Source organism: Carcharhinus amblyrhynchos, chromosome 7 (assembly GCF_965287045.1).
Source record: "Carcharhinus amblyrhynchos chromosome 7, sCarAmb.v2.hapA, whole genome shotgun sequence".
In the NCBI taxonomy this organism is placed as follows: Eukaryota; Metazoa; Chordata; class Chondrichthyes; order Carcharhiniformes; family Carcharhinidae; genus Carcharhinus; species Carcharhinus amblyrhynchos.
Genome location: NC_137330.1, coordinates 93,553,400 through 93,567,298, shown reverse-complemented (window position 1 = coordinate 93,567,298; position 13,899 = coordinate 93,553,400). Strand labels below are relative to the sequence as shown.

General features: G+C 41.3%; 1 protein-coding gene across 1 annotated transcript in view; it reads left to right on the top strand.

Annotated features, from left to right (window-relative positions):
- Positions 1 to 13,899, top strand: part of bckdhb (branched chain keto acid dehydrogenase E1 subunit beta) — a 264,765-nt gene that overhangs the window by 49,685 nt on the left and 201,181 nt on the right. The window contains exons 5-6 of the mRNA XM_080192796.1: positions 2,270 to 2,425; positions 11,899 to 12,007. Of these exons, the coding sequence (XP_080048922.1) occupies positions 2,270 to 2,425; positions 11,899 to 12,007 (265 nt within the window). The remainder of the gene's footprint in view (positions 1 to 2,269; positions 2,426 to 11,898; positions 12,008 to 13,899) is intronic.

Below are 13,899 nucleotides of genomic sequence, written 5' to 3'. Positions count from 1 at the left end.
CATCCTAAGAACCAATCGTTTTGAGAAAAACAAAGGCAGGGGTAAAATAAAACGTAACCTAATGTAAATTTTAATTTTTCTAAGCGCATAAAAAATTCTGAATTATTGTAACCGTACAATGCTCAATTTCTGCACAATTGTACTCTTTCTTAAAATAAGAACATAAGAACATAAGAAATAGGAACAGGAGTAGGCCATCCAGCCCTTCGAGCCTGCCCCGCCATTCAATAAGATCATGGCTGATCTGTCGTGTCTCAGTTCCACATTCCCGCCCTCTCCCCATTAATCCCCTCGCTTATCAAAAACCCATCAACCCGCGTCTCAAAAATATTTAGCGAGTCAGCCTCCACCACCTCAACGGACAGAGAATTCCAGAGATTCACCACCCTTTGAGTGAAGAAGTTCCTCCTCAACTCCGTTCTAAACCGCCCCCCTTTTATCTTGAGGCTGTGCCCCCTAGTCCTACTGTCCTTTCTGAGCAGGAAGAGCCTCTCCACTTCTATCCTGTCCATCCCATTCATCATCTTATATGTCTCAATGAGATCTCCCCTCATTCTTCTAAACTCTAACGAGTACAAGCCTAGTTTATTCAGCCTCTCCTCATAGCTCAACCCCCTCAACTCCGGCATCAGCCTAGTAAACCTCCTCTGCACTCCCTCCAAGGCCAAAATATCCTTGCGTAAGTGTGGCGACCAAAACTGCACATAGTACTCCAGCTGCGGCCTCACCAATGCCCTATACAGCTGCAGCAAGACCTCCCTACTTTTATATTCAATCCCCTTCGCTATGAAGGCCAGCATCCCATTGGCCTTCCTGACCACCTGCTGCACCTGCAAGCTGGGTTTTTGCGACTCATGCACAAAGACCCCGAGGTCCCTCTGCACCGTCGCCTGCTGCAGTTTTTCGCCCCGTAAGTAATAGTCCTTCCTACCATTATTCCTACCAAAGTGGACCACCTCACACTTGCCAACATTAAATTCCATTTGCCATTTCCTGGCCCATTCGCCCAGCCTATCTAGATCCTTCTGCAGACTCTCCACACCCTCCGCGCAATTTGCCGTTCCACCAATCTTGGTGTCATCAGCAAATTTCGACACCATACACTCGGTTCCCACCTCCAGATCATCTATATAAATGGTAAATAGCCGAGGCCCCAGCACCGACCCCTGGGGCACTCCACTAATCACCATCCGCCAATCCGAATAGCACCCATTGACCCCAACTCTCTGTCTCCTATTTGACAACCAATCCTCTATCCACGCTAACTCCATGCCCCCTTACCTTCTGCAATAACCTCTTGTGAGGTACCTTGCCAAAGGCCTTTTGAAAATCAAGAAAGACCACATCCACCGGGTCTCCTCTATCCACCGCCCTAGACACATCCTCATAGAACTCCAATAAATTTGTCAGACACGACTTCCCCTTAATGAAATAGTAAATGTAGAACCAATTCACTGACATCTCTGATCTAGTCTCAATCTTTTCTCTTACAATTTATTTTTTTAAACATGCTGTACTACATGACATTTGTTTTGCCCCTGTTTTGTAGATTTAGATTCTGTTTAACTTAATTTGGAGCAGGAATTGTTTGATGAAACAAGGCCAAGTCCATCTAGTTTTCATTTTACAATTCTGGTACTTGCATGATACAATGATAATTGCGTTTTTGACTAATTGTAGCAATCAGTCTCTATCAATTAATCTGTTACAGGCTTGTATATAACATGAGGAAAATCCTAATGGTGGAAAGCTTTGGGAACTTAGCTCCACAGTTACCGTCAAACATGTTACTCGTCACACGTCATGTGCCAAACCATTCATATACTGTATTTCAAAATGTTATTTTCTGAACAAAACCTTGTTTCTCCCATCTTCCTCCCTAATCTATTTCTTCTATATTTTCTATTTTATGAAACAGTAGGACAAATGTGCAGAAATTCGGCATTGTTACAGTTCCAGTAACTCGGAAGTCTTTTTGTGATGCGCTTATAAAAATTAAAATTTACATTAGGTTACCTTTTATTTTACCCCCGCCTTTGTTTTTCTCAGAATTGAGGGCTTTCACTTACCATTGAGTCCTGTAATTTAACATTAGTTGTAGAATTGATAAATTGCTGATTATTCTGTATTGAATTTTTTAAGCCATTTTAATGTGAGAAGGCTTCCATTTCTTTATTGCACATGTATAAACACCAATACATTCTAGAAAAGATTTACTAAAACATCGAAATTAAACTGTAGTTTTCACTTTGTTCTAATTTATTTTCAGATTGTTAATGAAGCTGCTAAATATCGCTATCGATCTGGTAATTTATTTGACTGTGGAAGTTTAACAATTCGAGCACCTTGGGGGTGTGTTGGTCATGGATCGCTCTATCATTCTCAGAGCCCTGAGGCTTTCTTTTCTCATATTCCTGGAGTTAAGGTGAGCATCCCGGGGCAGCATAATTTTCATTTTTGTAAATCAACTAGTTCAAATGAGTTTACATTTTCAAGCTGGTTAGCAGATAGGAAGCAAAGTGTTGGAATAACTGGGTCTTTTTCTAATTGGCAGTCAATGACTAGTGGGGTTCTGCAGGGATCTGTGCTAGGATCCCAACTGTTCACATTATATATTCATTATATGATTTGCAAGAGGGAACTTAATGTATTATCTCCAAATTTGCAGAGGATACGAAGTTGGGTCGGTGGGAGGTAAACTGTGAGGAGGATGCAGAGATGCTTCAGCGTGTTTTGGACAGGCTGAATGTGTGGGCATCTGCATAGCAGATGCAGTATAGTGTGGATAAATGTGAGGTTATCCACTTTGGTAGCAATAATATAAAGACAGATTATTACTTGCATGGGTGTAAATTGAGAAAGGTGGATACTCAATGAGACCTTGGAGTCCTCAGGCATACGTCGCTGAAAGTATGTGCACAAAGAAGACAAGTGATATGTTGGCCTTCATAGTGAAAGGATTTGAATATAGGGATAGGAATATTTTGCTGCAATTGCATAGGGCGTTGCTGAGGTCCCATCTGGAGTATTGTGTGCAGTTTTGGTGTCCTTATCTGAGAAAGGATGTCCTTGCTATAGAGGGAGTACAGCGAAGGTTTACCAGGCTGATTCCTGGGATGTCATATGCGGAGAGACTAAGTCGGTTAGGACTATATTCACTGGAGTTTAGCAGAGTGAGAGCAGTTATCACGGAAACTTATAAAATTCTAACGGGTTTTACAGTGTAGATTCAGAAAGAATATTCCCAGTGGCGGGGGGAAATGCAGAACTAGGGGTCATGATTTGAGGATAAATGGTAAACCTTTTAGAACTGAGGTGAGGAGGAATTTCTTCACCCAGAGGGTGAATGTGTGGAATTCACTACCACGGAATGCAGTTAAGGCCAAAACATTTTCTGATTTCAAGAAGAAATTAGATTATGGGGCTATAAAGGGATCAAGAGATATGGGGGGGAAGGTGGTCAGGATCAAAATGAATGGCGGAGCAGACTTGAAGAACCAAATGGCCTACTCTGCTTCTAGTTTCTATGTAACTCATAAATCCAGATCCAAAGCAAAATCATTGTACAATTTTGATTTGATTTATTATTGTCACATATGTTAACATACAATGAAAAGAATTGTTCTTGCATGCTATACAGACAAAACATACCGTTCATAGAGAAGAAAACGAGAGAGTGCAGAATGTAATGTTACAGTCATAGCTAAGGTGTAAAGAATTAGCAACTTAATGCAAGGTAGGTCCATTCAAAAATCTGACAGCAGCAGGGAAGAAGCTGTTCTTGAATTGGTTGGTACGTGACCTGAGACTTTTATATCTTTTTTCCCGAAGGAAAAAGTGGAAGAGAGAATGTCCGGGGTGCGTGGGGTCCTTAATTATGCTGCTTTGCCACAGCAGCAGGAAATATAGACAGAGTCAATGGATGGGAGGCTGGTTTGCATGATGGATTGGGCTACATTCACGACCTTTTGTAGTTCCTTGCAGTCTTGGGCAGAGCAGGAGACGTACCAAGCTGTGATACAACCGGCAAGAATGCTTTCTATGGCGCATCTGTAAAAGTTGATGAGAGCTGTAGCTGACATATCAAATTTCCTTAGTCTTTTGAGAAAGCAGAAGAGTTTTAGGAGAGTGTAGAGAAATGGAAGGTGGCAGTACGGTCCATCTAGTTTTAATATTACAACTCTGGCATGATACAATGATGATTAAGCTTTTGACTGATTGTAGCAATCATTCTATCAATTAATCTACCCCAGATTTGTATATAACATGAAGAAAAACGTAATGGTAGAAATCTTTGGGAACTTAGGTCCAGGCATGCTACTCTCATCGCATGTCATGTGTCAAGCCATTCATAGACCGTATTTCAAAATGTCATTTTCTGAGCGAAACGTATTAATGCTTCTGTTTCTCCCATTGTCTTCCCTGATCTATTTCTTCTATTTGCACATTCAGTTGAGGATTTAGTTCAAGGTTTGACCCTGAAATAAGTACAGAATGATTTTCGTGGATTCTGGACAGGCTGCCCAGGACCTTTTAGAGAGTGTGATACCTGCACTGTACAGTCACAATGTAATTTCAGGATTTTGACCTGGTGATGTTAAAGAAGCAGCCACATATTTCCAAGTCAGGATGGTGTGTCACTTGGAGAGGAACATGCAGATGGTTGCATTCCCAGACATCTGTTGGCCTTGTCTTTTGGGAGGTGGCTTGGGAGTTGCTGCTGAAGAAGCCTCAGCGAGTTGATGGAGTGCATCTTGTAGTCAGGGTGCACTGGTGTTGGAGGGATGGAATGTTGAAGGTAGTGAAAAGGGTGCCATTCAAGTGGGCTGTTTAATCAGGATAGTGTTGAGCTTCTTGAATGTTTTTGGAGATTCAGGGCCTGATTTTACCATCAAGTTGCGCCGATATTTGGGCACGAAAACTTGGTAAAGTTGTACATGAGACGAGTAGCGTGATCCGCACCCAACTCCGCTCCAGTTCCCCCTTTACCAAGGCCCGAAAATGGCCGCGATCGGGACTGTGCCCAAAATGGGCATGGTGGCCATTTAAATGTATTTGCATGCATTTATACTGACTTAATGGGCTGCATGCCCAACCTTACCAGCATTTCCTCCTTTCCTATCTTGTTCGCTCATCCAGATTTGGCGCGAAATAGACATGCTCTACAAAAATCCAATTCGGGCGCTTCAGCTTGTGAGGAGGTAAGTACCGAGCATCCGATGGCTCTCCGCTTGAGATTGGTGTGAGAGGGGTGGAAGGTGAGAGGGGTGGAAGGTGAGTCGGACAGCTGTCTGCTTGTGATCGTTTGGTGGATTGGGTGTGGAGGATCAGTGGAAGGGTAGTGGGGGAGGGGCTTGCCATCAGTTTGGGTAGTGGAGGAATAGAGGCTTAAAGGGGTCAGTATTGTTCTGGGGCAATGGCTAGGGGTCAGGGGGAGGCATTATCCAGCCTGGGAGTTGTGTGTCAGGGGGCCAAATTCTATCCTATTTTTCCCTGTGCATGTGCAGATGGAGGCTCCGATTGGAGCTGCAGGATTTTGGGCGTGTTATGCCCTGCCCACGTGCAATGTGATTCGGAATCACTAATGTTTTCTCAGGCAATGTGTGCATAAGGGGCCTGAGAACAGGTCTATAAGTTGGATCTGAAACACTCCCAGTTTCAAGTCCGCCCAGCGCTTAGAATGAAAATAATAAAGTAGGGCCCTCGTTGGAGAGCAACTGGAGAGTGTTCTATTCCACACTTGCCTTTTGTCTTCATAAATGGTGGAAACGCTTCTGGGAGTCAGGAGGTGAGTTATTTGTTGTAGGGTACCAAGCCTCTGATCTACCTCTGTAGCCAAACTATTAATATGGTTTTTGGTTAATAAAGGTCCCCACAGTGATGATGGAGAAAGATTTAGCAATGGCAATCCTCATGAATGTCAAGGGGAGATGGTTCTCCCTTGTTGGAGATGGTCATTACCTAATATTTCAGTGGTGCAAATGTCTCTTGCCATTTACCAGTCACCAGTCTAAGCTTGAATGTTGTCCAGATCTTGCTGCATGTGGGAATGGACTATCTGTTATCTAAGGAATTATGAATGGAACTGAATAATGTGTAATCATGAGTGAGCATTACTATTTCGGAAGGAATGATGGAGGGAAACTGGTTAGGTCTAGGACATTTCCCTGAGAAACATCAACCATGATTTCCTGTGGGTGCAACAATAGATTTCCAGCAACCAGAACTGTCTTTTGTGCTAGATGTAACACCAGCAAATGGAGCTTTCCCCCTAATCTAACTTTAATAGGGCTCCTGAATGCCATTCTTGATTAAGTGCTCATTTCATTTCAAGGGCAGTGAGTGACTCACTACCTGGAATTTCGCTCTTCAGTCTATCTTTGGACAAGTCTGGAGCCTACTGGCCCTGAAAGAACTCCATGGATGACTGGGTTTTCGGTTAACTCCTGACTCCTCAAAACCTGGCGATTATCTACAAGGCACAATTGAGGAGTGTGATTGTATACTCTCCACTCGTCTCCAATAACACTCAAGAAGCTGGACACCATTCAGCACAAAGCAGCCTCATGACTGGCTCCATTTCCACAAACATTCACTCCCTCCACTGTAAATGCACAGTGAAAACAGTATGTACCATCTACAAGGTGAACTGCAGGAATTCATCAAAGCTCCTTACGCAGCATCTTCGAAACCCACAACCGCTACTATCTACAAGGGCAGTGGACACATGGGAACACTGCTACCTGGAAGCTCTCCTCCAAGTCACTTACCATCCTGACTTGAAAATATGTTAACATTCTTTCACTGTCACTGGATCAAATACAGGAACTCCTTCCCAAACAGCATCATGGGTGTACCTACACCATATGGAGTTAAGCAGTTTGAGAAGGCAGCTCTTTTGACACCTTCTCAAGGGCAATTAGGGATGGGCAGTAAATGCTCTTTTTCAGTTGGTGACACATTGTATCATACTTATGATTGGGACTAGGCTGATAGGGTGGTAACTGACAGGATTGGATTTGTCCTTTATGCAGACAAAATCTACCTGGATAATTTTTCACTTTACCAGGTAGACGCTAGTGTTGTACTGGAACAGCTTGGTGAGAAATATGGTAAATTCTGAAGTGAGAGTCTTTAGCACTAGTGTCTTTTTCCCAGAGTGGAAGAGTCAATTACTAGGGGGTACAGGTTTAAGATGTGAGGGGCAAAGTTTAAAGGAGATGTACAAGGCAAGTTTTTTTACATGTTGGGTATCTGGAACTTATTGCCGGGGAAGTAGTGGAAGCAAATACATCTGGACAAATACATGAATAGGATAAGAATCGAGGGATATGGCACTCGGAAGAATAGGAGGTTTTAGTTCAGTTGGGCAGCATAATTGGTGCAGGCTTGGAGAGTCGAAGGGCCTGTTCTTATGCTGTAATTTTCTTTGTTCTGTTTGAGACCTTTTGCTGTATCTAGTACACCCAGCTGGTTTTGATTTTATATGGAATGAATCAGACTGGCTGAAGATTGGCATTTTTGATGGTGGGGAACCTTAGGAGGAGGCAGAGATGGACCATCAATTTGGCACTCCTAACTGAAGCTAGTTGTAAATGCTTCAGTCTTATCTTCTACCTTTTGGGGATGGGGATGATAATGGAGCTGTCTCCTCTGCCCCGTTAGTTTTTGATTGCCCATATTTTGTACCATCTATCATATAATGCTGATATTGGACGATTGTTTCAGAACAAGATAGACTTGGGACCAAGTACCATTAGTAGGGTGAAAAATATGTTTTCTGGTGAACTAATGACAGTGATTGACAAGAATTATCTGCGTAAGGTTGGTGTGATGTTGGGTAAGGTGCCTGGAATGTGGTGAAGACATCTGGGTGCAGTGACCCTTTTTTAAAATGATGGAGATGTAGTTCCAGTATAGCAGTTTGTAATTTGTGTTAAGATATAAAACTTGAATGCATTGCCAGCTAGATTGGACATGCAAACTTGCACTTAGAGATGGAGTGCCATCTCGCATTGAGAGGACTGAAAAACAAGCTGTGACAAATGTACAACTTTACAATATTCAAATTTAAAAACAATTTCAGGTATATTGCCTGGTAAGAGTCAGGTGTGACATGATGGTGATTGAAGCAGTAAATGTTACAAACAAAAACTACATATTTTTAATATGATCCCCCATGATGCATATGGTGAAACAGCAATCATAGGCTTTTACTTCTCTTGGTGTTGATGTTTATCTCTGTTCGCTTTTGTGTTTTTTCCTTTCGTGTGGGAGATAGTGAGGTGTAGTAAGGAAAGGGTGCATTTAGACTGGGTTTGTGGATTAATTGTGGGTCAAACTCCATCAGATCCTTTTCACTCCCTGCTTTAATCATTTGTGCTTTCTTATTGGTCTCATCTGTTCCATTCCTCCCCCAAAATTCCAATTAAAACTCCTGACCAAAAAAAAGCCATGTATAAAAAGCATGACTGCAGTACTTCAATTTTGAAAACTTAGAGAAGAATAGCGAGAATCTATTGGTTGAATTAAAATAGATTAATGTTTGATTTTAGCTTTGTGCTATCTCCCACGCACAACAATAAAGTGCATTTTTGTGCCCAGCCATCATATTAAGCACATTTGGAACAGATCAAATGTAACCCTGAGGAATTGCATATTGGGTTTCAAAATCTTGGATGAAAACAGAAAATGCTGAAAATATGCAGCAGCTCTGGCAGCATCTGTGAAGAGAGAAACCAAAGGGAGGATTCTCCACCACACACACTGGCAGGATTCTCTGGTTCTGCTGGTAGCACACTCCTTCCTACGGGTTTTGCAGCAGTGTGGGTGACATAAGTGAGAAATCTCATTGACAGCGGACCAGATAGAGAATAAACGTACGTTGTACAATGTGAATGTTGACCTATTAATTTCTATGTAATCAGATTTTGCCTATGATACTCAGTTGATATACTCATCTGATTTTTGTGCAATCAACATCGCTAATTACTATCAAATTCAATGTAAATGTCAATTTGTTATTGCTGCCGTTTTGCAGTTTGAGGTTATACCTTGCCTTTTGCAATTAAAATCCTGCGCCTTCATTTGGCTTAAACACTAGGCATTTAGTGACAATCAGTTATGGGAATAGTTGGAATGCTTCATTCTGACTGTGATAATGTGGATATTGTTATTTTCTAATTTTTTCCTTGTTTCCTTAATTCTCCTTCCATTTGTAATTTTGGTTTATTGGATGACACAATGGTTAGCACTGCTGCCTTACAGGGACAAGGACCGAGGTTCGATTCCAACCTTGGATGAATGTGTGGAGTTTGCATATTTCCTGAGTCTACAATTGGATGAAAATTGTTCAGCATATTATTGTTGCGGCCTTTTGGCTAAAATCAAGTGTCACATCAAATCCAAGATCAGGTGCAAAGCCTTCTCTTGTCAGCTTGGATCTTGTAGGTCTCTCTTGTGGGAACCACAAAATTGATTAAACTTGAATTGTTTTTTGTAGCACTCCAGGGGCCAGATTAAGGGCTTGCCCGGTCATTCTGTACATTGGCTTTGTAACTTCAAGAATGGAGTAAAAATTAAAATACTTGCACAATCCTCTATCCTTGTCCTGCTTCACCAGCAAATGTATCTTCTCAAGAGACCTTTTTATTCACTGCTCACAGTTGGTATTGAAAGATAGCAGGCCATTCGGCCCACCAGGCATGTTCTGCCTTTCAGTAAGATCATGGCTGATCTGATTGTGATCTTCACTTCACTTCCCTATCTGTCTCCCTTGACGCTTGACTCCTTTGTAGATGTTACAAGAAGAGAGAGGTGTTAATAACCTAGTTGCTGCTCTTGAACACTCTCAAGATATATATTTAGAGGGAATGTTTTAAAATCCTTTTTGGTGTTGTGACTTTTAATAATAGATAGAAAACTGGCTTTCTGATCCGTTTAAATCAAAAGAAAAGATAAACATTTATTCACGCAACACTTCAACATGCAAACACAATGAAAACACCGCACTCCTGCAAACCTGCAGGCAAACACTTACACAAGTAAAGGTGAATTCTAGAATCGAAACATGTACTTAGGTTAACAGAAAAGCAAAATGCAAATCTGATGTTTAAATTAATCCTTTAGAATGCAACAAACTTTAATAAGAACACAAGAAATAGGAGCAGGAGTAGGCCATCTAGCCCTTCAAGCCTGCCCCGCCATTCAATAAGATCATGGCTGATCTGTCGTGGCTCAGTTCCACTTTCCCGCCCTCTCCCCATAACTCTTAATCCCCTCGCTTATCAAAAACCCATCAACCCGCGTCTTAAAAATATTTAGCGAGGCAGCCTCCACCACTTCAACGGGCAGAGAATTCCAGAGGTTCACCACCCTTTGAGTGAAGAAGTTCCTCCTCAACTCCATTCTAAACCGCGCCCCCCCCTTTATCTTGAGGCTGTGCCCCCTAGTCCTACTGTCCTTTCTGAGCGGGAAGAGTCTCTCCACCTCTATCCTATCCATCCCATTCATCATCTTATACGTCTCAGTGAGATCTCCCCTCATTCTTCTAAACTCTAACGAGTACAAGCCTAGTTTATTCAGCCTCTCCTCATAGCTCAACCCCCTCAACTCCGGCATCAGCCTAGTAAACCTCCTCTGCACTCCCTCCAAGGCCAAAATATCCTTGCGTAAGTGCAGCGACCAAAACTGCACACAGTATTCCAGGTGCGGCCTCACCAGTGCCCTATACAGCTGCAGCAAGACCTCCCTACTTTTATATTCAATCCCCCTCGCTATGAAGGCCAGCATCCCATTCGCCTTCCTGACCACCTGCTGCACCTGCAGGCTGGGTTTTTGCGACTCATGCACAAGGATCCCGAGGTCCCTCTGCACCGTCGTCTGCTGCAGTTTTTTGCCACGTAAGTAATAGTCCTTCCTACCATTATTCCTACCAAAGTGGACCACCTCGCACTTGCCAACATTAAATTCCATTTGCCGGTTCCTGGCCCATTCGCCCAGCCTATCTAGATCCTTCTGCAGACTCTCCACACCCTCCGCGCAATTTGCCGTTCCACCAATCTTGGTGTCATCAGCAAATTTTGACACCATACACTCGGTTCCCTCCTCCAGATCATAAATAAATTTGTCAAATTCCATTTGTACAATAATAAACCTTACGAAGTCACTCACAGATATTGCAGAATAAGGAGGAAGGCCTTCAGTTAAGTATATACCTCTACCATGCTATGTTTGTGTTACCGCTGTCATGACAATTATGCAGCTCTTTCTTGATGGTTTTCCTTGCCTAGTTGATGCTCTGTAACTACAAAGCTGAATTTCTTTTATTAAGAACTTCCAATGCACCATAGCAGTTGAGACAGTTCAGAACATTCTAAATGAAAAAATACCTGCAATTTTTTTTTAAAAGTTGATTTGCTCTATCTTGCAATGTTAACAGATTTTTCAAAAATAAAAAGTTCCAAATCCCGATCTGCACCTTTGCCAAGAACTAGGCAGCCCTTCCATAGGCTATATACCCTATTTGTATGGCAAGTTTCGTTGAAGTCTGTCCATTATTTTTTGATATGTTGTTCATAGACAAATGGGTGAAAATGTATCTCCACCCATCTTCAGTGGCAGACAACTATGCGATTAATGTTGGCTAGAAATTATTAAGTATTAGGTTTTTCTAAATTTGCAATTCATTAATGCTTGACAATCATGTGAAATGAGCATTAATTAAACTGAAATAATGTGCAGCTCCTAATTATTAATGGGCAATATGTATTCTGGAAAAAACACTTTGAGAAGTCAGTGGAAATACTGTGGAAACATGTCTGGAAAGTGACCAGTAGACAGGATGATCATAAGTGCTAATGTGGTAAAAATTCTTAAAAATAATTTTTTGTGTTACAGGTGGTTATTCCAAGAAGCCCTATCCAGGCCAAGGGATTATTATTATCATGCATAGAGGACAGAAATCCTTGTATCTTCTTTGAGCCTAAAATTCTTTACAGAGCTGCTGGTAGGTTTCCAGGTGTAATGTTTTCTGTACTTCTGATACAAGATTACCACAGACTACATTCAGTCATTTTGTTGGAATTAATGTAGCTATACAAATTAAATTCAATATTCTATTTCCTTGGAAAATACAGATGTATTTTGTCCAGACATTTATGAAAGCTGGAGATCAAATAAGATATTCAATTTTTGTCATCTTCTTGATGTTTATGTTGGCTTTCGGTTTTTAGTTCAACTAAGCACAATATTATTACGCTGCACTTTTCAAAGCTTGACATATTAAGAAGTCATTTTTGGCACTTGATTTTTTACACGTTGAGTGACATTTGAAAACATTCAATGACACTGGAGGGGAAAAAGCATTTTCTGTTTTATAGATGTTCAGTATCTACAATATTTTACTTTTATTTCAATGTTTTCTGATTTCGGGAACAATTAAAGTAGAAGTATGCAGTTGGATTGTTTGGAAGATAAATTTGCTGCAGCATGGTACATTGTTCTGGATATGATTCCAACTGGTGAAGAATTTTAGGTAACTGTGTGACATGCATTTGCTAATTTGAGAGATAAGAAGCAGCATGGGGAAAAATGGTACATGGGATGTGCCCATGCACTGATGTTCTGTAGTGAATCTGTATTATGTCTCAGCTGTTTGCTGAGCTGGTGCTTGGAAGAAGGAATAGAGAATTCTCTGTTCAAATTTATAGCGATACACATTTAGGGGACACAGTCATGTAGGTTGGAGCAGGGAGTTACAAAGGGGCATAGACAGATTGAGTAAAACTATGGCAAATAGAGTTCAGTGTGGGGTTCTGAGGTCATCACTTTGCATCTAAGAAAGAACAATTGAAGTGTTTTATAGGAGCTGTGATGGAGCAATGGATTTTGAATATCTTTGTACAATCATTATAATGTAACTATAAGAAACGGTCCGAAAGTTGAATAGAATGTTAACATTTATCTCAAGTGGGATGATGCGCAGAAATGAGGAAATTATAGTTTTGAGAAGCTTTGGTCAGATTTTATCTGAAGCACTGAATTGAGTTTTGAAGCTCGATCCTCACAATCTATAGCAAAGGGTGCAGCGTAGAATTACCAGAATGATATCACACCTTTAAATGTTAAATCATAAGTAGAGCTTGCATAAAAATGGTTTGTTATTCTGATTGGTTTAATTGTTAAATTATAGAGAACTTCCATAAAGCTGGCATTTAAAAAGTTGGATGGAAACCTAATTGCTACGGAGGGAGTACAGCGAAGGTTTACCAGGCTGATTCCTGGGGTGGCAAGACCCTCATGTGAGGAGAGACTAAGTCGGTTATATTCACTGAAGTTTAGAAAAGTGAGAGGGGATCTCATAGAAACTCATAAAATTCTAGCGGGTTTAGACAGGGTAAATTCAGAAAGAGTGCTCCCAGTGATGGAGGACTCCAGAACTAGGGGTCATGGTTTGAGGATAAGGGGTAAACCTTTTAGAACTGGGGTGAGAAGAAATATCTTCACCCAGAGGGTGGTGAATGTGTGGAATTCACTACCACCAAATGAATTTGAGGTCAAAACATTGTCTAATTTCAAGAAGAAATTAGATATAGATTTAGGGGCTAAAGGGATATGGGAGGGAGGAAGGAGGGATCAGGGTATTGAATTCGACGATCAGCAATGATCAAAATGAATGGTGAGCAGGCTCAAAGGACAGAAGGACCTACTCCTGCCTCTAGTTTTTGTGTTAATCAAGATAGTTTAAAAGATTGTGAATCATTTGGGTAGATGGAAATTATTTGTTTCAGTGAGAGAATCAAGCAGGCATAATCTTAAAATTAAAACTGGATCTTTTGGAGAAAAAATTGGGAAGCAGTTTTTTCACTAAAAGCTTATGATGGAGATTTGGAGAACTTC